Below are 24,716 nucleotides of genomic sequence, written 5' to 3' on the forward strand. Positions count from 1 at the left end.
TGTGGCTACCTCAACTAAAAAAAAGGTATATTTAATGAAAGGGAAATTTTTATGATGTTATGAAAAAAGATAATAAATGTATATAGTATACACAGTGATTTCAAATGTGTAAAATAAACATATGCATAGGAAAAAAGAATAAAAATATATCAACATGTTATCAGTGATTGTTTCTGGGAATTGAATTCTGGATGATATTTTTCCCTTTACATTTCTTTATTTTCTCATTTTTCTATACAGCACATATATTACTTCTGACAAGGGGAAGGGGGAGAATAGTTTCTTACCCCCCTTCTTTTTAATCTCTTTTTAACCTAATAGTATTAGTAAAATCCTTTTTTAGATCTCTATAAACTTCCTGGCTCCATACTATTTAGTAGATAAATTCTGGAGAAATGATGGGCTCTACCAAAACTAGTGTTAAAATTGTTGTCTCTGAGACTTATCATCTACATCATTCATTTACTAACCTTTCCTCTACCTGGATTTGTTTTTGTGTTTTTTGTTTTGTTTTGATTTGTGAATTAAGTAGGCTTCATGCCAACATGGGACCCAAACTCACAGCTCTGAAATCAAGAGTTCCGTGCTCTACTAACTGAGCCAGCCAGGCACCCCTATTTTCTTGTTTGTTTAATTTTTTTTAATGTTTATTTATTTTTGATAGAGAGACAGAGTTTGAGTGGGTGAGGGGCAGAGAAAGACAGAGACACAGAATTCCAAATAGGCTTCAGGCTCTGGGCTGTCAGCACAGAGCCCAACATGGGGCTTTAACCCACGAACTGCAAGATCGTGAGCTGAGCCAAAGTCAGCCGCTTAGCCCACTGAGCCACGCAGGCGCCATATTTGTTGGTTTGTTTCAATGGAAGAACATAATTATACTATAGTGAAGGTTTAAGGTTTATAATATTTACCTTGAAGTAAAAACTCAATAAACATGCCTTTGTTTTATTATGTTTCACATATTTAATAAAATAAGCAGAATTAGAATCCCAATGTAATTCTAAATGTGCCAACTAAAAATAAGTGTAATATTCTTCTTCCTTGTTTCCAGGTGCTTAGCAAACTTTGCCAATAGTCTTCCATTGCCTTGGATTAACTTATAGATAGGAATTAATACCAATAATTACAATTACAGACTAATATACATTTTTTTATCACATCTTAAACTGTGAAACAAGCTTGGGCTCTTGTTTTTCAGGCATTAGGAGAAGGAAGTTTCTTCTTAATGGAAAAATTTATTCCTCTTATCCTAGAGTAAAGAAAACAGCGAACAAATAAGCAAGTTGGTACTTTGGGGAAATGCTCTTAATCCCAACCCCATTTTAATCTAAATTTGATTTCATGTTCCCAGCAGTACTTCATTTGGTAGAGCAGAATATAAAAGCCATGCCTGTGAGATCCAGGTAATTAAAGAACCCACAGCTCAGTCTTCCAGACCCTCATTTCTCAGAGTCCCAACTAGCATCATTAGTATCACCTGGACGCTGGTTAGAAACGCAGAATCCCAGAGCCCACCCCTGACCTACTGTATCAGAAGCTGAATTTTAGTAAGACACCCATGTCACTTGTAGCACATTGAAGCTTCAGAAGTGCTGGGTTGACAGCTTTAGCTGCTATTGTTATATGCCAAAGAACAAGGAAGAAACGATAAAAGGAAAGGAATAAAACTTGTCCGTAGGATGAAGGTAGTGGATGCTTCACAAATGTGTTTTAGAACCACAATTAGATGATCATGATTCTAAATTTAAATTTTAAGGAATGTGTATTAAATGTTGGAATAGTCAGAACTACAATGACCACATTGTTCATGAGAAAGAGAAGAAGCACAAGTGAATAGGAAAAAGGTGGCAGTGAGGACCCACTAAGTCGTCTAGCTGAAGTATACTCTATGGGAGAAGTTCCTGGAAATATTGTAATCCATGGAAAACTTGTCTTTGAAAGCATCAATTCGAAGGTGTTATACGATATATGCAACTTTGCATGATGAACACACTAAAATCAATAGGACCCATTGCTTTCCCCTCTATTTTGCATTCTATTTAATTTAGCAGGCTCAAGTAGAGAAAACCTATACTTTTGTAAAGGGAGAGACACACTTGGGTTAGCAGCAAGATGATTCTGAACACATAGTAGGCGTCCAACATGTACTACCTGGTTCATCATTCATTGGTCATTCTTGTGACAAAAAGTGATTGAGTATATACTGTGCCAGGCTCCTTGCTAAGTACGTGGTGGTTAGTGAAAGAGTTGTGGTCCCTGTTGTCATGGAGTTTCTGATAATGTACGCCTTACTGCTGATCAATTTTTAAAAATTATCTGTGGATTTTGTTCACCGATGATATTTCTGTGCCTCACATCTACCTCTCTCATTGATAATGAGGAAAGTCTAATTCCTTGTCATCAATCTGATTCATATAGATTGATCAGTTGTGATAGTGGGGTTTCATATGGCAAAGTGCAGCTGATAACTTAGAGAAATGAAGCTAAGATATATAACCATAGCAGTTATATTTTATAACATGATCACTGTTAGTGCCTGACCTGGGCTGTAGATAGAGGCCTAGAGGCTGCTAGGAAGGTAGTGTGGATGAGGGAAAATGAGTGGGAGCAATAAACAAGTCTCTCCTAAATTGTAAACATGAAAATAATGCAATCGTGGTCAAAGTCAAACACACTTTTTTTAATCATATGTCCCCAACTGATGAATTGAATCATCGCTTGGACTTTTATGTCTTCAAATGAAGGCAATTTGCTCTTCAAACCAGTCTTCTCATATGGCATTTAGCAAATCATTCACTTTTAAAATAAATTGCTCTGTGAGTTTTCTTGGAATGATGAATTTACCCATTATAATTAGAACCTGACAAATTGGGTGGAAAGTTGAAATAAACAGCCCCCAATGGGCAAGAGGCCCAGACATGAGCTGAATCAACATTACTTCAGGACACTGCTATCTTTGTGGATTTTGAGTATAGTCGTCTCCCAGAATCCTAACCCACATCCCCTCAGCCTGTTTAACCCCACCCACACTGGTTCCGTCCTTGGGGTCCAGTGACTAGATTCTCTGCCATGATGGCCCAGAGGTTAAGAGCATCCTCTCAGAAGTCAGACGGACACAGGTTTGTAGTGCTGGCCTCACCACCTCCTAGACACAGGATCTTGAGTAATGTAATGTCTCTGTGCCTCAGTTTTCTCACCTGGAAAATGGAAATTAAAACTCACATCTTACGTGAACACGTGGATTACACAGCTATATACAACACTTAACTGTTGGGCCTGGCACATGGCAAATAGTGGCCACTAGTCCTTTACTATTGAACCCAAATCTCCATACTGGTTCTTTTTTGATGCGTGAATCCCTTTAGAAACAAGTGTTTTTCTTTCTTTAACCCTGTGTCTCTGTCTCTTAGTGACTGTATTTTCTCCCTACTGAATCAGATCCTAGAGACCGCCTCCCAGGAGACCCTCCTCCTTTGGCCACTTTTTCTGAGCTCTTACCCCACTCTTGGGTTCAACAGACTCCCCAGCTCTTGGGCACAGCTTGGCTGAGAGAAGCTATAAAATCTAGTGGTTAAAGGCCCCCCCGGAGGCTGGGTGTCTGGATTTTTTGAAATTTCTTTTAACATTTATTTATTTTTGAGACACAGAGAGACAGAGCATGAAAAGGGGAGGGGCAGAGAGAAGGGGAGACACAGAATCTGAAGCAGGCTCCAGGCTCTAGCTGTCAGCACAGAGCTTGACGTAGGGCTTGAACCCACGAACCGTGAGATCATGACCTGAGCTGAAGTCAGATGCTTAACTGACTGAGTCCCCCAGGTGCTCCTGGCTGTTTGGATTCTGATCTCAGAATGTCTACTCATTAGCTGAGTGACTCTGAGTAAATTATTCAACCATTCTGTGCCTCAGTTTCCTAACCCATCAAATGAACCCTACCTGTTTCCTGTGGTTGTTGTATATACATTAAGGCGATTATTATACATAAAGAATCTGGACTAATAAGTACAGTACAGTATTCCACAAGCTTGGCATTTACCCACTTATCTCTTTTCATCCTAGGGTAACCTCCCAACTGTAGAGGTACTTTTAGGATTTGTATACCCAATTTCAGGTCCCTAGAATATCTGGACACTGCTTATGCTTTTGTGCCAAGTCCCCTGCTTTCTTCACATCCTACCACCAATTTCCTGGCAGACACAGGCTATGACAGTGAGGAATGAGTAATATTTTGTTTCTACCTTTATGTCTGTGAGGAACAGTGCACTGGGCCCACTCTGGTGGCCTTTTACCTCAACTGGGGTGAAACTATGGGAGCCAAGCAAAGTCGTTGCCTGATTCATCCTTAATTCCCTCCTCTCCCTCTCCGCATTTCTACTGGTAAGCAAAGATCATCCTTCCAGAAAAAGGGACAGTGCAAGATCCCGCCCCTGTGAGGCTGGCTGTGTGCTAGAAAGGCTTCCGTGGATACAAAGAGTCAGGAGTACAACTCAGAGGATGAACTTCTATTCTATCTGTGGGGTAATTTGCTTAGCTGGATTGTTACCGTGTGAGTTGCATAATGAAGTTAAGTGGCTAAGCTAAAAGTAACCTGAGAGAAGCAAACCCAAAGAAGATTGAATTTTGATTGTGAACTTGAAATAAAGCGTACACCACTGGTCTGTGAACTAATCAGCACTCTCGGGGGCTGGGGAGCAGGATTCAACAGAAGTCAGGAGCATCCGGATCTTACTTCTCAGCCCTCCATGCCTCGAGTAGTACTTGGCTTGTGGCAGCATACCGTTTCTGCTCGGTAGTCCTGGCTTCAAGCCTCCCACAGGGAGATTCCTTTTAAAGCTCCAAATCCCTTCCAGGGCCACTGTCAATATTTTCAAAAGCAAGATGACAATTATTAGCTTCTTTTTAGCACAAAATGTTTTACAAGTATTTATGTGGTAATTATTTTTTCAGTCATTTGGGTGGAGGTTTATTTTGATTAATCAAACCACCCAAGGTCTTTAGCATTTAATCTTTTATTCCAGTTTGTTCATTCAATTACCCCCCAGGCAATTAAACCTCTATGGTGCCATTAATTAGATAATTCAACTGCCCCAAAGAAATAGATGAAAAGTCAATATAGAGACATACCTAACAAAACACACTGGATCAGGAATAAATTAGTTAATTTATAGATTTCATTCAGCCAACCCTATCTGATTCTGATTTATTTCCTAGAAGTGCAAATATTTCCAAAGATAATATAACCAAAAGTTACCATATCATCAAATATATTCAACAATCTTCTGATAGATTGTGCTTGATGTTATTTAATCTCCCCTTGAGTGAAACAACACATTCACTGCAAAACACTATAGCAAAATGTTCCAAGGTGATGACTGCATATGGATACAAAGCAGATTGCAGTCTTAAATCCTGACCTCATTTGGTAAGTGTTGTTTTAGTTCATTGATTTGCACTAGATCGTCTTCCATATCCTAAAGCATTTATTTGGCTCTTGAGAGTTAGTCAACAAGCTTTTGGTAAATATCTACCATGTAGAAAACTGACCCAAGTCAAATAAGCTTATTTAGGTTAGTGCCATGTGTTGTTTTTACCATTTCTGAGGCTACAAATTTTAGTGCCAAATATTCACAGATCCAAGGCTGCCTCCTGGTATCCACACTAACATTTGATTCCTCCCTAAAGGATTCTGTGCCATGTAATGATCAGGGGCACTGTGTTTGGGTTCAGCAGGGATCTGGGTTTCAGTGTTTGCTTCACCACCTCCCAGTTGTATGACTTAGGGCAAGTGGTTTAACCCCCTATGTCTCAGTTTCCTCAGCTTTAAAATAGGGATAATATCTAGCTTCAATAATTATTATAGGATTTGGATGAAATTAAGTGCTTTGCATTCAATAAATGGTAGCTATTAGTTTTACAGGGGCAACGATCTCCCTGTCCAAGCAGGGACGCAGATTCTATTTCTGGAGGCACGATCCATGAGCTAACTCACCACGCAGGATGTCAATACCTGCCTCTCCCACTCCTGAATGGAGTAGCTGAAGCTATCTGACAGGGTTAGTTTCTTCCCCCTCCCTCAAAGAACTTCAAAGAAGATGCCACAATCTCCTTCTGTCAAGACCTTACAAAGTTTGAGCTGTTCCTTATATCTAACCTAAATCTTTCCCCGCCATTTCACCCAGTTTCCTCCTCTTCTATCCTGTCTAGGGACAGAAAAGAGCTGCTCTCTAGCTTCTGGGTAATACACTCTCAGATTTAGGAGTCCACAGATATTTATTAAATACCCCCTGTGTACAACGCCTAGTAAGAAACCAAGGGAATAGGGGCGCCTGGGTGGTTCAGTTGGTTAGACATCTGACTTTGGCTCAGGTATGATCTCACAGTTGTGGGTTTGAGCCCCACATTGGGCTCTGTGCTGAGCTCAGAGCCTGGAGCCTGCTTACAATTCTGTGTCTCCCTCTCTCTTTTTGGCCCTCCCCCACTCACATTCTGTCTGTTTCTCTTTCAAAAATAAATAAACATTAAAAAAAAGGTTTTTAAAAAGAAACCAAAGAAATAGATTAAGATTTGTTCCACATTGTGGGAAGTTCTGGCAAATGGAAAATAGTTTGAAACCAGGAGGCAGAGCTATGTTTTAAAGCCACATTAAATTCGATAGACAGAGGCCGCTGGAAAAAATAGCACTACTTTGATTTGACATGATGTTTGGGCGAAGAAGTTACAGAAGGTGATAACATTCAACTGGAGAAAAAAAGGCCTAGGAAGAAGCACAAGTGCCCTTTGAAGCAGCTTCTTAAGAAAGAGAAATCCAATGCCCTCAGTTCTGGCCATGCATTGCGAGAGGAGGAAGAAAAGACACCGAGGGGAGAAGGGCCAGGGAGACGACAGAGCTGGCACACAACCTGGAAAAGCAAGGGCAGCAGGCACAGGGAGAAGCTGAGAGGAAGGAATTCAATCCCTTCTAGAAGCTCAGGATCTTCTGGACCGTCTTCTTCCCTTGTCGGCCCCTAGCCCCTTGAACTCAGAGACCTTTCTAGGTGTGTGTGTTTATCCTGAATGTAAGGTTACTAAACCATGACTTGATGCTAGAAATTTTAGCCAGGAGGACCTGGCCTGGTCCTTCAGGGAAGATAAGCTTGCCCTTCAAAAATATTTTTGTTCCGGGGCGCCTGGGTGGCTTAGTCGGTTGAGCGTCCGACTTTCGCTTAGGTCATGATCTCGCGGTTCGCGGGTTCGAGCCCCGCGTCGGGCTCTGTGCTGACTGCCAGCTCAGAGCCTGGAGCCTGTTTCAGTCTGTGACTCCCACTCTCTCTGACCCTCCCCTGCTCACGCTGTCTCTCTCTCCTAAGAAATAAATAAAAAAAAAAAAAAATATTTTTGTTCCATTCAGCTGTCTCTGAACATTGTGATGACCGTTGGAGCTTGAAAAGCCAGTTTCGAGTCCTATCATCTGGGCTTCCTTTGTGTCAGAGATTAGACCACAGGAAGAAAAAATTTAAGCAATTTAAATTTCTCTTTGATGACTTCTAGGCTCTGTAATTATCTTGACATGCCTTTGGTGTCTAGTAAATTCCTTTTACATTGTAGGTACACAAAATATTTTTGTTGAATGAATTAATGAATAACAAACACATGCACACTTGCTGAGAGATGTTTTACATTTTCTAAATTGGTACTAAATGTAATAAATAAAGAAGGTTGAAAATACAGTTGATATGCATTCAGGGACATATAGACACAGATAATGGATTTGGCAGGACACTTTAGAAATTTGTTGCAAAAGGCAATGTTGTGTAAGAGAAAACTAAAACTAGTAAATTTTATTAATCAAATTTTTCATGATTTCTATAACCTCTGCAGATTGTAGTCAGGAAAATATAAAAGCCCTTGCAACTTGAAAACATTAAGTTAGAACACTAATTTATTTCTATAAAATGCTCTGTAGAAGTTCTTAGAAATGTAGAAATAATTTTAAGATAAATGATAAGATGAAAACAATAGTCAGATAATGCCTGTCTCACAAGTTTACCTCTTCATTTTGAAAAGTTGTAAGGAGGAAATCTTCAGGGAGTCACTAAGAATATGTGAATGATGCTATAAGCTACATTTTTATTTATCCAGAAAATTCCATAAGTTGCCCAAATTCCATTCTTTTTTTTTAAAAATTTTTTACACATTATTTATTTTGAGAGAGAGTGGGGGCGGGGAGGAGCAGAGGAGGAGGGAGAGAGAAAATCGCAAGCAGGCTCTTCACTGCAAGCACAAAGCCCAATGTGGGGCTCGATCCCACAAACCATGAGATCATGACCTGAGCCAAGATCAAGAGTCGGACACTTCACTGACTGAGCCACCCAGGCCCCACCCCCACCCCCAAATCCATTCTCATCTGACAGAAGATTTGATCAGAAAATGGCATTTGTTTGCCAGGATGATGAGAACATTTTTGAGTAGAGGCCAGACCCTGTCCTTATCTGGCAGGGATGTGTAAATCCTCTGAAGCCTGTTCTACCTCAGGTTTGAACCTAACTTGAGGCAGAACCTGGAAAAGACTGTGACAGTTTTTTTTTTTTTACTGAAGAGAACACTACTTGCTACCAAATCAATTTCAATAATAATAATCTCAGAAAACATAATCTTATGTTTTAAAAAAGACATTCTAAGCGAATGGCTGAGATCAAGGACATCAGCTTCTGACAAGCCTAGCGCACTGTGTGATGAAGGGTAAGTCACTGTACCTCCCTAGGCCTCAGCTTCCAGATCTGCAAAATGGGAATATTAAGAGTGCAGGGTCATTGCAAAGATGAAAAGAGATAATTTGTAAAAACTGTAAAAAGTTAATAATACTATGTTATTAATAATACTTATTATGATTATCGCCATCACCATATATATATATATGTAGACACCCTCCACCCACATCTACCACTTACCCCAGCCTCCAATGCTTCTCATGAGCCCACCCCTCTCTGTACCAGGAGCCAGGAAAGAATCAAAATCCCTGAGAAGAGAGGGCTTAGTGGCCTGGAAGCCCATTTTTCCTGCGGTCGCCGCTGTCCTTCCCTAGATCCAAGGAAGGGGTAACAACCACCTGGAACATCTTGCCCATGTCAACGTTGTCACAACTCTTAGTAACCACTGTCACAACATGACCACACAAACAAATCAGTAGTTCATTTAGCTGAAGACCCCAGAAGACAAATAGCTCTTTTCCCTGATTCTCCAACTGCCACCCAAACAGAAGTATTCTAAAATAAATGCAATGTTTACTCTGTCACACGTCCATAAAACCTAATTAATGAATCTCAGACTTTTATTTATTTCCTTCAACCCAAGAAAAAGAAAATTTCAATCTTACACCAATTTCATTCAACCAGAGGAAAAGGGAAAAAGCACAGAAATAACTGAAGTCTGCTTCTGGGCACTTCCATAATTGTCATCATTAGTTGGATCACAAACAAAACACACTATAATTTGAGTTGCTTGACTTTACACAAATCCCCCCCTTAATAGATGGTAAAAGCACTTCGGAAAGTTCACCCTTTGCTATGTGACCTACCGTTTTGGTGCTTTATCAACGGTTGAGGGAAAATTCAGCCTGGAAGCTTACTGAAATCTCACTTCCGTTAATATGATTGTTATGAGAGATGTGGAGTTGATCATTTGAATATTCAGACAAACCCAATTAATGCATACATTGCTGCACAAAATTCTCTAGAATTTAGATTTTTTTAAATGTTTATTTACTTATTTTGAGAGAGAGAGAGAGAATGAACAGGGGAGAGGCAGAGAGAGGGAGACACAGAATCTGAAGCAGGCTCCAGGCTCTGAGCTGTCAGCACAGAGCCCAAAGTGGGGCTCAAACTCACAAACTGTGAGATGATGACCTAAGCCAAAGTTGAATGCTTAACTGACTGAGACACCCAGGTGCCCCTAGACTTGGGCATATCTAAGAAGTTTATCTATAGTCACAAATTCAAAAAAAAAAAAAAAATATATATATATATATATATATATAGTATATAGTATACACTACTTAGACATTTTATCTAAAGCAGGGCAGGGGTAAGAAATAATTGACTCTCCTACTCTTATTTTTTTCTACTTTTGTTAGAGGCATGGATGCCAGAGAAACACATTTTTTCCTATTTCCACCAGGAAAGAAGAAAGTCTGCAGTGGACGTGTAGACATAGTTTGTGATATGCCCCACCTGACTGGGCAACTCCGTGTGCAATGGGGAACAGGGTGGGCAGGCCAGCCAGGGTGGCATAACCCAACTCCAGTCACTGCTGCCATGTGTGAATGTCAACTTGGTTGTCACACCTTCCTTTCTCCTCCCTTCTCCCACTTCACCCAACATAGTGTAAAAATCTAGATTTGTATGTAAAAAGTCCTGATTTTTAAAATGTTGACAGCTGGTTCGTATATTTTAAAACTACAATGGAGAATAAGTAAATATGTCTATATATTTGCAAGATGAACCTGGCACAGTTAGGTATCCTGGCCCAAAACAAGATACCCCTGACAGCCTAATTAGATGTGGGACACAGTGATCCAGAGTAGGTGTGGAGGATGGCTCTCTGGTTTTGGACTTGGACATTAGGCTATGTCATGCATTGGGATGGGTGATATATAGAAAGGAGTATGTTGAGGAGAAGTATGAGTTTTGTTCTGGACACACTGATCTTATGGGACATCCACTAAGAGGAATTTGGCCTGGAGACACAGATTTCAGACACAGACACATCATAGCGAGGTAGTGGTAGAAACAGTGGGATTCGTGGCGAAGATCCAGGGAAAGCAAATGGAACACAGAAGACTGTGGGTAACACCCTGGTAAACAGCAATATTTACCGATGAGGGTGAGTGGAAAAAAGTTGTTAAAGGAGGATGAGAAGAAACATTCAGAGAAATAAGAGTAGAATAAGGACATTTTAGCATCAAGGAATGTGAGGAAGGAACAAGGTTTAATAAGAGAACTATCAACTGTGTCAAATGTTGCAGAAATCTCAAGCCAGCCAAAGGCAAAACAGTACCCATGGGACCTAGTCATAACACGTCACTGGAAACACTATAGCGCATCAAAGCCAATGGGAGTTAGAGTCAGAGTCACGTTTGGAATCTGGTTTTGCCACTTAATGCATAAACTTGGACAGTAAAAACCTCTCAAAATCTCAGTTTGCTCATCCATAAAATGGGGATCATAACACGTATCACCTGGCTTTTATGAAGATTTGTAGTAAGCAAAATAAAGCCCCTGTCCTCATGTAGCCTATGTGGGAGAGATCATCAATAAAGAGGTATACAAATAAATATTTAATTTCAGTTAATAATCTTTAAAAAGAGCACTGAAAGAAGAAAGTAGTATAAAATATTAGAGAGTAACTGGGGGAGTGGGTAGTTTCTATTTTAACCTGGTAGAGATGTTACCTCCAAAAAGGTGACATTTGAGCTGAAACTTGAAGGAAGAGGGAGAAAGACATTTGATGGTCTGGGTGAAGTGTGAAGTGTAAAGGTTCTGAGGTGGGAATGGGTTTGGCATGTTCCAGAACATTAAGAAAACCTGTGTGGCTACAGTGGGGTGCGAAAGCATAAGGGCTGAGTTCAGAAAGGTGAGCAGACCACACAAGGGGACTGAGATTTAGACTAAGAATAATAAGGAGCCATTGGAGAGTTTTGAGTATGGAGGTGACGTGCAAGGAGTTATGTTGTGAGCAATCCCTCTGGGTCCTGTTAGAGACAGACCTGGGGGACAGCAGCAGAAGCTGCTATAGGATGCTACTGCTGGGCTTGGGAGAGGTCAGGGGGCTTGGACAAGGGTGTGGTTGGGGAGATTTAGGATGTATTTCCAGTGTAGATTTAACAGGATTAGCAGAGGGACTGGATATGAAGTTTGAAGATTTGACTTTTAGATATTCGGCCTGAGCAACGGAGTGGACGGTGATGTCATTTCCTGAGATCGGAATAAAGAGTCCTGTTCCGGACATATTAGGTTTGAGGGACCTAGTAGACACCCAGGTGGGAAGTTAAGTTCAGCTTTTGGGATTTGAGGGGAAAAGCAGAGGCCAGAGATATAAATTTTGAAGTCATTAGTAGAAAAGGGCTGGATGTTATAACTCAAGAATTGAATATAGGTAGAGAAAAGGGTGTGTGACTGAGCTCTCCAAAGGTTAGCCGTGAGGAGAGAGAGCCAGCAAAGGTGACAAAGAGTAGCACCAGGAAAACAGGAGATTGGAGCACGGTGACCGGGAGGCTAAGTTGACAAAGTGTTTTCAAAGGGAGGAGTCAACAGTTATGTGAGATGCTACAAAGAAGTTGAGTGTGATGCGATTTTGGACTGTATTTGACTTCAAGCTCATTGGATTTGACCTTCAAGAGGACAGTCATTCACCATCGGGAAAAGGCCAGTTTCCTTGGATTCATGGAAACAAAAGCCTATTTGCAGATGAAGGAGTAAACAGTAAGTGCAGAAGTAGAGATAACAGGGTCCAGTGCACTTACTGTTAACATCTAGGAATAGCTGCTATGGGAGCCATAAAAACCCCTAAAAGTTTTATGCAGAATTCTGCATGTATGGGACAAGCTATGCCCTCCAGAAAGAGAAACTATCTCTTTCATTATATATTCAAAAGAGTATGTCACTGTCACTGGAAACCCTGCAATAGAAGGCTCAGTGGCTGGCCCAGAGCAGCAACACTCTGAGACTAAGCACCCTCCCTAGGAGTTAGTTCCCCACTGTGGCCAAGGACATGGGGCTGCCAGCCTTTTTCATTTTTCTTCTTTTTAAAGAATAGAAAAAGGGAAAAAATGAGTAGTTTCTGTCTTCCATAAGTAAAACCCCTTTAAAACTTAACCTTCCATTGCTTCTCGGGCTTTTGGCTAAGATCAAATGCAGTATGTGTTCCGATCAGTTAAAATATCCGGTATGTCCTGTATCCGAGGACAGTATATTAAGTGGATTTGGGGAGCAGGGAGATGGAAGAGGAGCTTTCTCCAACCACTCTGCACATAGAGCTAGCATCATAGTATCTCCAGGAATGGTGCACCCAACATAAATAAATTAATAAAAATAAAATCTTCCAGACTCTGTTCTCAGTCTAGACTAACATGGCATCTCTGGCGACCTCTGGTGGCCATTTCGGAAATGCAGCCCAAGCATTTCTATTTTATATGAAGGATATTTGAAAAGATTGCTTAGAAAAATGAACTTTTATAAATAAAATGATATTTTCTAATCACTTAGACTGTCCAACAATCAAATTTTGTACATGATAATAATACAATGTCTAATATATACATTATAGATTTATAAGCGCATAAATGAAAGTAACCCCAAAATAGAATCGTGTAAGACTCAAAAATTTTGTTAACCAGTAGGAAAATTGTACATGTAGGCTAGGTTTCAGAGAAACAATTTAGTAGGTCATTCTACATCCAAACTTTATATTTTCCTCCAAGACACAGTGTGAGTAAAATTGGCCATTTTTGCTGGTCTCTCCTTTTGTAAGAATGGGCAATACAGGAGGCCTAAAATGTGTTTGTATGGCTGGTTCTGTGATGGAAAGTGGACCGAAAAATTGGAGAGTCCGAAAAAAATGCACCTCTGGGCCTGCAGCGTCAGCTGTTAGAGAATTTGGGCCCCAGCTGCTGGGGATTCAACAATTCTCCTCAGAAAATGTCAAGTTCTCTGAGTATAGGAGTCGCATCTTACAGTTCTTTTCTTTCCTCTAGGAATGCTGGCCCCTAAGAGATTTGCAATAAAAACCTGATGGTTTGAAAAGTGTGAAATGTGCACCCAGGAGTCACTGGGAAGGAATCATGAGAATGAGGGACTCCAGGGGTTTCAAAATAACATCTGTGAGGGATTCTGGGCTTCTAGAGCTTACCTTTTCTCAAATGAACGATCATTGAGAGCAATCAACACCCAGCTCATATAACCCATAAACTATGTGTATATACAGTAAAATCCTTGGATGATTCTTTGACTTATTTAAATGACTTTGAGTTTTCTGGGTCAGTGATTTTCTTTTCTTTTTAAAAATTTTTTAACGTTTTTCTGGTTGAGAGACAGAGCATGAGTGAGCATGGGAGGGAGGGGCAGAGAGAGGAGGAGACACAGAATCTGAAAGAGGCTCCAGGTTCTGAGCTGTCAGCACAGAGCCCAACGTGGGGCTTGAACTCACAAAGTGTGAGATCATGACCTGAGCTGAAGTTGGACGCTTAACTGACTGAGCCACCCAGGCACCCCTGGGTCAGCGAGTTTCAAATTGGTCCCTGCGCCATCAGCTTCAACATCAACGAGGAACTCAGTATAAATTCAAATTGTGCCCAATCCCCACCCCACCCCCACCACTGAGCCAGTTACTCTAGGAATGAGTCCCAGAAATCTGCTTTTAATCCAATCCCCCAGGTAATTCTGATGAAATCTAAACTTTGGGAATCACTGTTATTGGTCTTACCTATACTGATAAATATTGAAGATGTTATTGTGCTTTTCTTGGCAAAAATTCTACTCCTCATGAAATAGAAATAAATCCACCAAAAATGTGGGGCGGCAAGGTAGATATGGCCACGTAGCTCATTTTTAAAATCTAAATATAAGCTTATTTAGAAAGAAGCAAAATATTTATAAAATTAGCTCAAGAATTTCCCAGGGAACCATTTTTCTTTTGATAGTTATGGTTTTGTAATAAATAAAAGAATCACTCTACCATCTAATAGGTAATTTCATTTTCATTTCACAAATACACTTTATTTGTCAGTGAGATTACCTGCAGGTGGATTTTTAATGTGGCATTCATCTCTTTTAATATAAAGTTCTTCTTCTAGTACTTCCTTAATTCTCTTATGTGGCTCCGAATACAAGAATTTCTTCCCTATAAAGACATTAATCAAATTAGTTACTTATCATAAAGTATGCCCAACTCTCTAGCCATTATACTAGACGAATAACTATTTTTTTCAAAGACACATCCTTCCATAGAAAGAGCAGATGCTTCACCCTGCGACTCTATTTTGGAAAAACACCTTCCATTATAATTTTTGGTTCTTTTGGGTCTTTACGCTGTCATGTAATTCCTGAACTTTTACAGTAAGTTTAAAATACCTCTTTCAGGTATTATGAAGAAATATATGGAGTTTTCTTCATTAGCTTCAAAAAAACTCATTTATTCAATAAATCCTTATTTTTTTTAGTTTATTTATTTTTTGAGAAAGAGAGCAGAGGATGGGGCAAAGAGAGAAGGAAAGAGAGCATCCCAAGCAGACTCCACACTGTCAGCACTGAGCCCCATGTGGGACTCAAACTCACGAACTGTGAGATCATGGCTTGAGCTGAAATCGGTAGTCAGATGCTTAACCAACTGAGCCACCCAGGAGCTCCTATTCAATAAATCCTTATTGAAGACCTACTCTGTGCCAGGCATTTGGCTAGGGGCAGAGGACTTAGCAATGAATAAGACAGATGTGCGCATGGAGCCGATAATCCACACAGAACAGCTGCAGCATTATTTAATCATTAGTTTTAGAGAGAAACCTGAATTGTAGTAGTGAATCACATATGGACATAGGACTTTTTCCTGGCCTCTAAGCCTGGCCCTATAGGATATCACTGCTATTGTGGAGGACTGGATTATTTGTTCTAAGCACATTAGCAATATTTCTTCTGCTCACCCCCTGCCCCAAGCTCTGTGCTGAGTCTCTCCTTGTCAGCCCCTCCCTCTTCCTCTTTGAGGTTCATCATGGCCCTTCTGCCCATTCCTACATCAAAGTCTTTGTACATTCTATTTTTAGCCTGAAACTGCCTTTCTCCTAATATTTTTACCTGGGTAACTTCTACTCAAATTCCAAGTCTAGGCTTAGATATCAGTTCTTTGGAGAAACTTTCCCTGATTCTATAATCTTGAAAAGTCCCCGGTTATTATTTCTCATAGTACTCTCCTCTTTTCTTTAATTTATTACAATTTTTATGTGGCTTCATTTGCTTTATATGCCATTATTTATGTAACTATTAGTTGAATATGTGCCTTCCTTACCTGACCAGATATACCATAGGGTGGGAATGTTGTCTGTTCAGTTCATCCGAGTCCTAGAACAGAATCTGGCATAATAATAGACCAAATATGTGTTCAAGTAGAACTCAGCATTGTTAAATTAGATAGAGCTCGAGGACTAGTCTTGTGCATGAATGCAATGCAGCCTTGTGAATGTCAGGGCACCAGTAGTTCTAGTCTTAATACTCAAATTGCTCAATCCAAGGAAACTTGGAAAACCTAACCAACCAAATACTTTAGCTATTTAAGATGTAACTTTAACTCACAGTGACGGTTGCCTCATCTTTTCCAGACTAGCCAGTAAAGAACACAAGTGAATAGATTTGACTTGTGTACAGACTGGCTTCTGGCTGTGACCCTGGGCCATTCCTGGTCATGAAGGCTCAAATACATCCTTAGACATGAACAAGGTACAATTAGATACTTTCTGGGTCTCATTTTTGTTTCCCAAAGGTTAGGAGTCATATGAATGGGAGGTGGGGATTAGCATTGCTCAAGCTTAACTTTGGTTTAAACATTTTTTGGCTAAATCATAATCTTTAGGCAGAAAATGGTTTAGGAACATGGCTAAGAAGGATGAAAATCCTGTAACAGGTCAGTAGCACAGAAGAGATCACCTGCTCTAAGTTCAAGTCTCTTGAGAATTTCAGCTATGCTGATACAAGAGGTTACAGAGGAAATCACGAAAGGTTTTTGAGGAACTGTGAAAAATCAGAGTAGTAAAGAGCTTAGTATAGGCAAATATTCCCACTTCAGGAGGGAAGGAAGGAAGGAAGGAAGGAAGGAAGGAAGGAAGGAAGGAAGAAAAAGGACAGAAAGAAGGGAGGAAAAGAAAAAAGGAAGGAAAGAAGGAAAAAAATTTACAAACTCTAACATAGCAACTGGATGTTGATCTTCAAAATGACTAACATTTTGAGTGGGTTAGGAAACAGATGGCTTCTAAGTACAGACAATGAGGAACCGTGATCACTAAGTGTTAAGGACTATGAAGAACAATATTATTCCAGACAAAACTGCTTTCTTTTGTTAAGAGCTAACAACAATTGCTATATTTTACTGAATGCTACCATACATATATTGTTAACATCTTACATATATTATCTCTCTCAAAATCACTCCAGGGGCAGCTATAATTATTCCTATTTTATAGTTGAGAAAGTAACTCTCAGAAATCACAAAATGAGTCATAAAAATTAAAAGCCATGCCTACCTGACTCTCCCAAACCCCAGTTACTAAACAAGCTAGATAGGGGGGTGTTGTAGTCACCGTGGATCTGCATTTCAGCAAAGCATCTGATAAAGTGTATTTGTGGGAGACAGAATGCTCATGGCAAAGACCAGGGTCTTCTAGAGATTCAACTCAGAACTGTTGGAACTCTACCTCCTAATTTGGATGTAGGAAAATTGCCAATAAACTCACCAAATATGAGAATGGCACGGACTTGCTAAATGGCAAATTCAGGACTCAAAGGGCTGCTTATGTGCAGGGAATGAAATGCTACATTTCATAAAAAGATATTGATGGGGATAAATATAATGACTTGTTTTTATGATTAAACAATTAGCTGCATAAATATAAGATAGGAAAAGCCTGGATCAAATGTTTTCAACTGGACAAAAGAGGAAAGAGAAACTAAGGATGTCATAGACTGCATTTGTTATATATATTAATAATATAATGTACCTGCCAAAACAGCTAATGTGATTCTGGATCCATTTAGTGGAAATATAATGTTCAGATCAAGGGAGGTTATAGTCCCACTGCACTATCCTAATCTGATCACATCTGGAATACTGAATTCAGTGATTTAATAAACTGGAGAATATTGGAAGAGGTTAGCTAGCATTGTGAGAGTGCTCCAAAGAATTTTAAAGATGATAGCGAAGTCTATGAAATATTTGGTGGCTGTTCAAATAGTCACCTTCATCGAATTAAAGGGTGTTTCATCTGGAAAGGACCTCATTTGATCTGTGTATATTTCAGATCAGAGCTGTGATTAGGGAATAGAAACTACATAGAGATTGAAGACCTTTCCAAAAAAATTCGAAAATTGAATGAGTACTTCATGTGAGTATGAATAGCCTGGCTCTACTTAGGCTGTGGCCCTCAAAGGAGATTCTCATGGAGGCTGAAGCAAGAACTCCATACGCCCCACCCCTGACTTTGTGAGTTCCTGAAAGTTAATGCCTTAATTCATTACTTACTTCTCTGCCTTAATTCATTACTCACTTCTCAGCAGCTTGCCCAATGCCTGGCATGCAGTAAGGACTCAGTATTTGTTGAAATGATGAGTGAATAATTAACTCCCCCTTTTACTCCTACAGCCAAGAGACTAAAGAACCTTTTTTTTTCTTTTAACTTTCATTTATTTCTGAGAGACACACACACAGAGTGCGAGAGGGGTAGGAGCAGAGAGAGAGGGAGACACAGAATCTGAAGCAGGATCCAGGCTCTGAGCTGTCAGAGCAGAGCCAGATGTGGACTCCAGCTCATGGACTGCGAGATCATGACCTGAGTTGAAATGGGATGCCTACCCGACTGAGCCACTGGGGCACCCTGAAACTAAAGAACCTTTAATTTCTAGGATCTTTAATGGGAAAATTCCCAGACAGAACTTTATGTCAGAATAAGGACATACTTAAATATACTGAATACTTAAACATACTGGATTGAGTTGCTCTAAGTAAGGCCCCTGCGTGCTGTTGATAATAACCCAAGGAATGAGGAGGTATCACAGTCCTATTGGGGCTGATGCTGAGGGAAGAGGCCCTTTCACTAGGAGACACAGGTTCTGTGGGTCCTTAATGAGGTATCCTGGGAGCCAAGTGTGTGGCCCCCTGAGACAGGGGAGCTGACCGCCCCCCCCCGGGTCTGCCTGGGCACAGAGGGCACCGCTAGAGCCTGAGGCTGGTCTCTAGAGAGGCGAGGCGATCAAGGAGGCAATGCAGAGGGCTAGAAACTGCCGGTGTTCCTCTTTGGCCTATGATTTTCACCATCACCATTCCTCAGCATTTACTGAAATCCCGTACAGCACACGTGGGCTGTGAACCATCTGTAAATTCATGGAACTACATGGATGAGTGCTGAGGCCTGGAGCGGACTCCGGTTTCAGCCAGGTTATTGTGACTGGACCAGAACTGCCTTTACTTGCTTGAATATTGTTTGTGTGTTTGGCAGGGCAAGGGAGGAAAACGCATGTTAAAATGGGGCCCATAATTGTGAGATTCTAAAAGCCTCAGTAGTAACAATTGATGAACTGAGAGTCCAACAGATGTGGACTCCAGCAATGACTGAATGACTGTAGGCAAGTCAATTCATTTCTTCTAATCTAGACTTCAGTTTCCTGGTCTGTAAAATGAAGGAACTGGCAAAAATGATCTACATATTACTGTGTGTGTGTATATATAATTTGTGTTAGACAGATTACAAATATCTATAAATTTTATTATCTAGAAATTAACATATATTCATATATAAATAATTACTATAGAATATATATAATATATTCTAATATATAATTATATGATATGTAATTATATATAATAACATAATTTATTTAGATATAAATATGTTTATATTATATATACTTATTACATATAAAATAATTTATATTACTTATATATACTTATTATATAAAAATAATATATAAATCTATTATATAAATTTTAAATTTGTATGTTACAGATTTTTATAATTATGATTTTATAATTTGATTTTATATTGCAGTTTTTATATTTATAATTTTGTAATTTACACACACGTACACACACACACACACACACACACTTTTTTTTTCAATACCTTCCAGGTCAATATGCTGTCGGCCACAGTGCCATCAGCACCTCTACCTTTGCCCAAACAGCATCTCTGCCCCTTCCCTCCAAAACCTTCTCCAAAACGGTTTCACTGCGGTCCCCCCTCCAACCCCCCACCCCCAGTCCCTCTTTCACGCGTTCTGCGCACCACACGTCTCTCCGCGCTGGGTGCGCGACTGGAGGGGAACTCACACTGTTTGCGTGACTCCTGGGGTCCGCCGCCGCCGGGCTCCCCGCGGGCCACGCACCCGAGCCCCGCCGGCGGCCGAGGCTGCTCCCCGTCGCGGCCCGGCTCCGGGGCCGCCACCGAGGTCACCACCACCGCTTCCTCGCGCCTCATGCCGCGGGGATCTTGGCCGCCGGCTGCCGCCGGCCTTCTCCGCTCTGCCTCGGGCTGCCTGGGGAACGCCCGGCGTCTGCGGTTGCCATAGTGACTGCGGGTCCTGGCACCCGCAGAAGCTCTCCGCGCGCTTCTCCCAGGCCCTAGGTGTCCCGCGCGCCCAGGACGCGCTGAAGTTAGCGAGCTGCGATTACCTACCCACCAAAACAAAGGACTTCCCATTAGTCTTTCATTGGTTTCTCACTCACACTTTGCAGGAGGAGTAGCTTTACTATTCTCAGGTAGGAAAACTGAGATTCAGGAAAGCTAAGGAAATTGCCGGAGGTCACGTGCCCAAAGAATAGATCACCTCCCGGATCAGTTAGGGGTAAGAGCTGCTACTGGACAGGTGAGTTCAGGATAAGGTCGCTAGTTCCACATGTTTTTAGAAACATCTTGGCCTTATATCACGGTACAGTATCTTATGTCTCCGAGGATATAAATGACATACTTAAGTTCCAATGTTATTTTCTTCTTGTGTAATTGCTGCTTCCAACATTCCTGTTTGTTTTGCTTTCTGTCTTACTAGATGATCTTCCTCAACCTTCAAGTGGTCTTTGACTGTCTTGCCTTATCGAGTAGTGGAAAAACATCCGAGGGCACAACTTTCCAAAATTGACACAAGAAGAAATATAACCTTAATAGAAGTAGTTATAGAAACAGAATTATTAAATTTATTGAGTTCAAATTAAAACCTGCCCCACAAAGAAAACCTAAAGTCTTACTACTGAATTCTTCCAAACACTTAAGAATGATATAATGCCAATACTATCCAACTCTTCCAGGAGCTAGAAAAAAATGTTAGCCATTAGCAACTCAACTTTATACCAAAATCTGAAAAAAAAATTACAAAGAAGTAAAAGCATAGGCCAATCTTCCTCATGAAGATTGATTAAAATATAAAAATATTAAATAAAGTAGGAGGAGGCATCTGGGTGGCTCAGTTCAGTAAGCAACTGATTCTTCATTTTGGCTCAGGTCATGATCTCACAGTTGGTGAGTTCGAACCCCATGTCAGGCTCAGTCCGCTTGGGATTCTCTCTTTCTTCCTTTCTCTCTGCCCACCCCCACAAAATAAATAAACTAAACTGAAATAAAATATTAGCAAATAACACTCAGCATGTTAACCAAAAAAATAAATAAATAAAAAGAGGTTAGCACATCATAATAAAGTTGTGATTGTTCCAGGAATGCAAGGTTGGTTTATCATTTGAAAATCGGGCAACATAACTTACTGCATTAAGAGAATAAGAGAAAAAGGAAGAAATTAAACTGTTATTATCTGTCAACATGGTTTATGTACAGACAATTCAAATGAATGTACAGATGAACTATTAGAATTAATAATTCGAATTAAGGTCATTGGGTACACAGTCAATAAAGAAAAATAAATTTAAAAGTAAATTTATATACAGCAACAAGTAAATAGAAATAGAATGTAAAAAAAATACCATTTATATGAGCATCAAAAGCTACCAAATACATAAGAATAAATCTAAGGAAAAAATAAAAAAAACTCTACCAGAACACTCTAAAACATTTTCAAGAAAAACTAATGAATACCTAAATAAATGAAGGAATATATTCAAGAATCATTTTGGAGGGGGGATGGATGAAATAGGTGATGGGGATTAAAAAGGACACTTCTCATGATGAGCACTGAGTAATGTATAGAATTGTTGACTCACCATATTGTACACTTGAAATGAATAGAACACTACATGTTAACTATACCATAATTAAAATAAAAAACTTAACAAAAATAAATTGAAAATAATAATTTAATACTGCATTATCATCACATTAATTCTCCTCAAACTGATGCACAATGTAACTCCAATGTAAATCTCAATTGTTTTAAAAATAGAAATTTACAAAGACATTCTAAAATCGAAAAGTAGATGCAAAGGGCCAAGAATGGCAAAACAACCATGAAGAATAAAACCAAAGTTGGACCATTCACACTATCAGATCACAAGACTTACTACCAAGACTTACTACAAAATTAAAATTGTGGTACTGAGGGAAAGCTAGATCAATAGAACAAAATAGAATCTAGAAACAGACTCAGTCATATATGGTCACAAGACGTATGACAAAAGTGTGTGTGTGTTTGTGTGTGTGTCGGAGGAAGTGGGATCTTAAGTGGTATTGGATAAATTGGATATGCCTACGGGAAAAAATGAACATTGACTTGTACCACACATCAAACACAAGTATCAACTCAAAATAGATCATAGCACTGAAAGTAAAATATTAAATCTTCTAAAGGATAACAAGGAAAAAATATGTTCATTATTTTATGGTAGACATGTATTTCTTAAGGAGGAAAAAACAGCAGTAACCTAAAGAAAAACAATTGACAAATTAGTTGTTAAAATTATTCCCTTCACTTAAAATTACCATTAAGAGAGTGAAAAGGCAAGCCACAAACTGGGAGAACATTCTTGCAATCTATATATCCAAAAAAGACTAGAATCCAGAATACATAAAGAACTTCTACATATCAATAAAAAGCCATACAACCTAGTAAGAAAATGGAGAAATACGAGCAAGCACTTCACTAAAAGAAATGCAGATGGCCAATCAGCATATAAAAAATTGCCCGAAATCATAAGTCATAGGGTAATGCAAAGTAGTACAATGAGATATTATCACACATTGACTAGAATGGCTATTCAAACAACAAGAAACAAGGTGACAATAACAAGGGTTGGGAAGATACCGAGCAACTGGGACTCTAATTCCTTGCTGCTAAGGGTGTAAATTGGTACAACCACTTTGGAGAGCCATTTAGGCAATTTTTACGAGAGCTGAATATCAGTATACCCTAATGCCCAGCAGTCCTAGCACTAGTACACGAGTATACAAAAGCATGTAATGTGTACACCCAAACCATACACTAGAATGCTTATGCCAGCACCATTCATAAAATCTCCAAACTGGAAACAGTTCAAAGGCCCTTCAAAAGTCAACAATAAGATGCATATATACATTATTGTGTGTTCCTATAAAGAACACTCTACGGCAGTGAAAAAGGAAAACCCTCTGCTACATGCAAAAATATGAATGAATCTCACAGATGTTAAGGTTGAGTACGTGAAGCAAACACAAAAATATACCCAATAAATGATTCCATTTATGCAGGCAAAATGAAATGATGGTGATGGAGTGTAGTTGCTTTTGAAGGAGCACTGAAAGGGAGCGCAAAGTAGACTTTTGGAGTGCTGGTTATGTTCCATATCTTGATAGGGGTGGTGCTTACATGGGTATGTTCACTTTGTAGAATTCACCAAGATTTCTGAACTTTATTCTGTTTTCTATACCTCTACAAGATTATACAAATATGAGGCATATTTGAGTTAGAAAAAATCAGTCTGGAAACATTTTTACTCCAAAAAATGCAATGTTGGTTCACTTTGATCAAATAACAAAGATCTGTGCAATTATTGTTTTTTTCTTTGTTGTTTTCCATCTCCCCCATATCTTCGGGGATAATTGTCAATTGCAGTAGCTGTATTAATGTAGGTGGTTTATTTTCTTCTTCCTAAAAGGCTTTTGATTTTCGATTTCTTATGATTATATGTGTGTTTTCAATTATATACCACCTCAAATCTCCTTGGGAATAAATTATTGATGAAAATAAGTATTAATTCATACCACTTTATCTAGGAATTGTGGTTACCATTTTTCTTTACTTTTTTTTATTCCCCAAAACTAAAAATGAACATACCAGGATGGTTTGCGCTGGATTCAATTAAATGTAAAAGACCAGAATGTCCACTAGATGGAGGCAAAACCCAAGACTAAACTTTTCTTGTAAAAAGTTAAAGATCTTTAATGTAAAAACAAAATCTTCAGCAAAATAAATTACCAGACTTAATATATTGCTTTGATTACTTGATGGTATTTTAGTAAAAACTAGATGGATTAAGTTCCAAAATGTGTTTCATTGTACAGATTTTAAACATCCAGAAGTCACCTCAGTCTTCTTAGTAAACAGGGCAATTGGATAAAGCAATGGAGGTTTAATGCTAGTGCGTTTTCTCTAGACAAGTAGATATGAAAGCCATTTTGGTCTCCTATTCTCCATTCTAGCAGTCCTGATCTAAATTATTTAAAAAGCCAACAAAATCCTTCTTTGGTACTAAGACATTTTTTTTCAAATTTGTTGAATGCTATCAAATGGACTAATGATTTAAGGGAATTATTTTGTTTCCTACTCTACCATTTAATGGAGGGAACATTCCTTCCTGTTATAAAGGGCTTTTTGCTTGGGATTTTAAAATTCCAGTGAATTGGTGAAAAAAATTTTTTTTTTGATAACTCACAGGACTCTGCAGCCCCCTAGAATTCAGTGAAGGGGTCCTAATAGGTCCCTGCTTGCTATGGAAAATAACGAAGGGATGAAACTAGTCGTCTCTAGATACCTACTTTTAAAAATCAAAATTGTTCAAGTATAACTCTACATATAAAA

The 24,716-nt window shown here is 39.4% G+C and overlaps 1 protein-coding gene and 1 non-coding gene across 4 annotated transcripts; one reads left to right on the forward strand and one right to left on the reverse strand.

Annotated features, from left to right (window-relative positions):
- Window positions 1–967: 967 nt before the first annotated feature.
- On the reverse strand, window positions 968–20,200 carry CUNH11orf97 (chromosome unknown C11orf97 homolog). 3 transcript variants are annotated; one of them, XR_005532245.1, is made up of 5 exons: window positions 20,053–20,200; window positions 14,764–14,868; window positions 4,727–4,852; window positions 3,029–3,197; window positions 968–1,249 (listed from the first exon to the last, which is right to left on the reverse strand). XR_005532245.1 is itself a non-coding variant. In XM_039255012.1 (4 exons), exons 1-4 carry the CDS (start codon window positions 20,198–20,200, stop codon window positions 1,245–1,247), a joined length of 384 nt encoding a protein of 127 aa, XP_039110943.1. In that variant the 3' UTR covers window positions 968–1,244. The 3 variants fall into 3 exon arrangements, 2 of the variants coding, with proteins under 2 accessions (XP_039110943.1, XP_039110941.1); XM_039255012.1 differs by lacking the exon at window positions 3,029–3,197; XM_039255010.1 differs by lacking the exons at window positions 968–1,249; window positions 3,029–3,197 and having other exon boundaries at window positions 4,616–4,852.
- On the forward strand, window positions 12,852–13,043 carry LOC120247201. Its single transcript, XR_005532246.1, has one exon. It is a non-coding gene; the product is annotated as a U2 spliceosomal RNA (small nuclear RNA).
- Window positions 20,201–24,716: the final 4,516 nt, after the last annotated feature.

Source organism: Hyaena hyaena, unplaced genomic scaffold, assembly GCF_003009895.1.
Source record: "Hyaena hyaena isolate Hyena2069 unplaced genomic scaffold, ASM300989v1 scaffold_506, whole genome shotgun sequence".
Taxonomy (NCBI): domain Eukaryota; kingdom Metazoa; phylum Chordata; class Mammalia; order Carnivora; family Hyaenidae; genus Hyaena; species Hyaena hyaena.

Coding starts and splice junctions, on each gene's coding strand:
- CUNH11orf97 (XM_039255010.1), bottom strand. CDS start 20,200: ATGAGGCGCGAGGAAGCGGTGGTGGTGACCTCGGTGGCGGCCCCGGAG. Junction 14,869..20,052: donor CCAGGAGTCACGCAAACAGT/GTGAGTTCCCCT, acceptor ATGTCTTTATAG/GGAAGAAATTCTTGTATTCG. Junction 4,853..14,763: donor CATTAAAAATCCACCTGCAG/GTAATCTCACTG, acceptor AAATATTGACAG/TGGCCCTGGAAGGGATTTGG.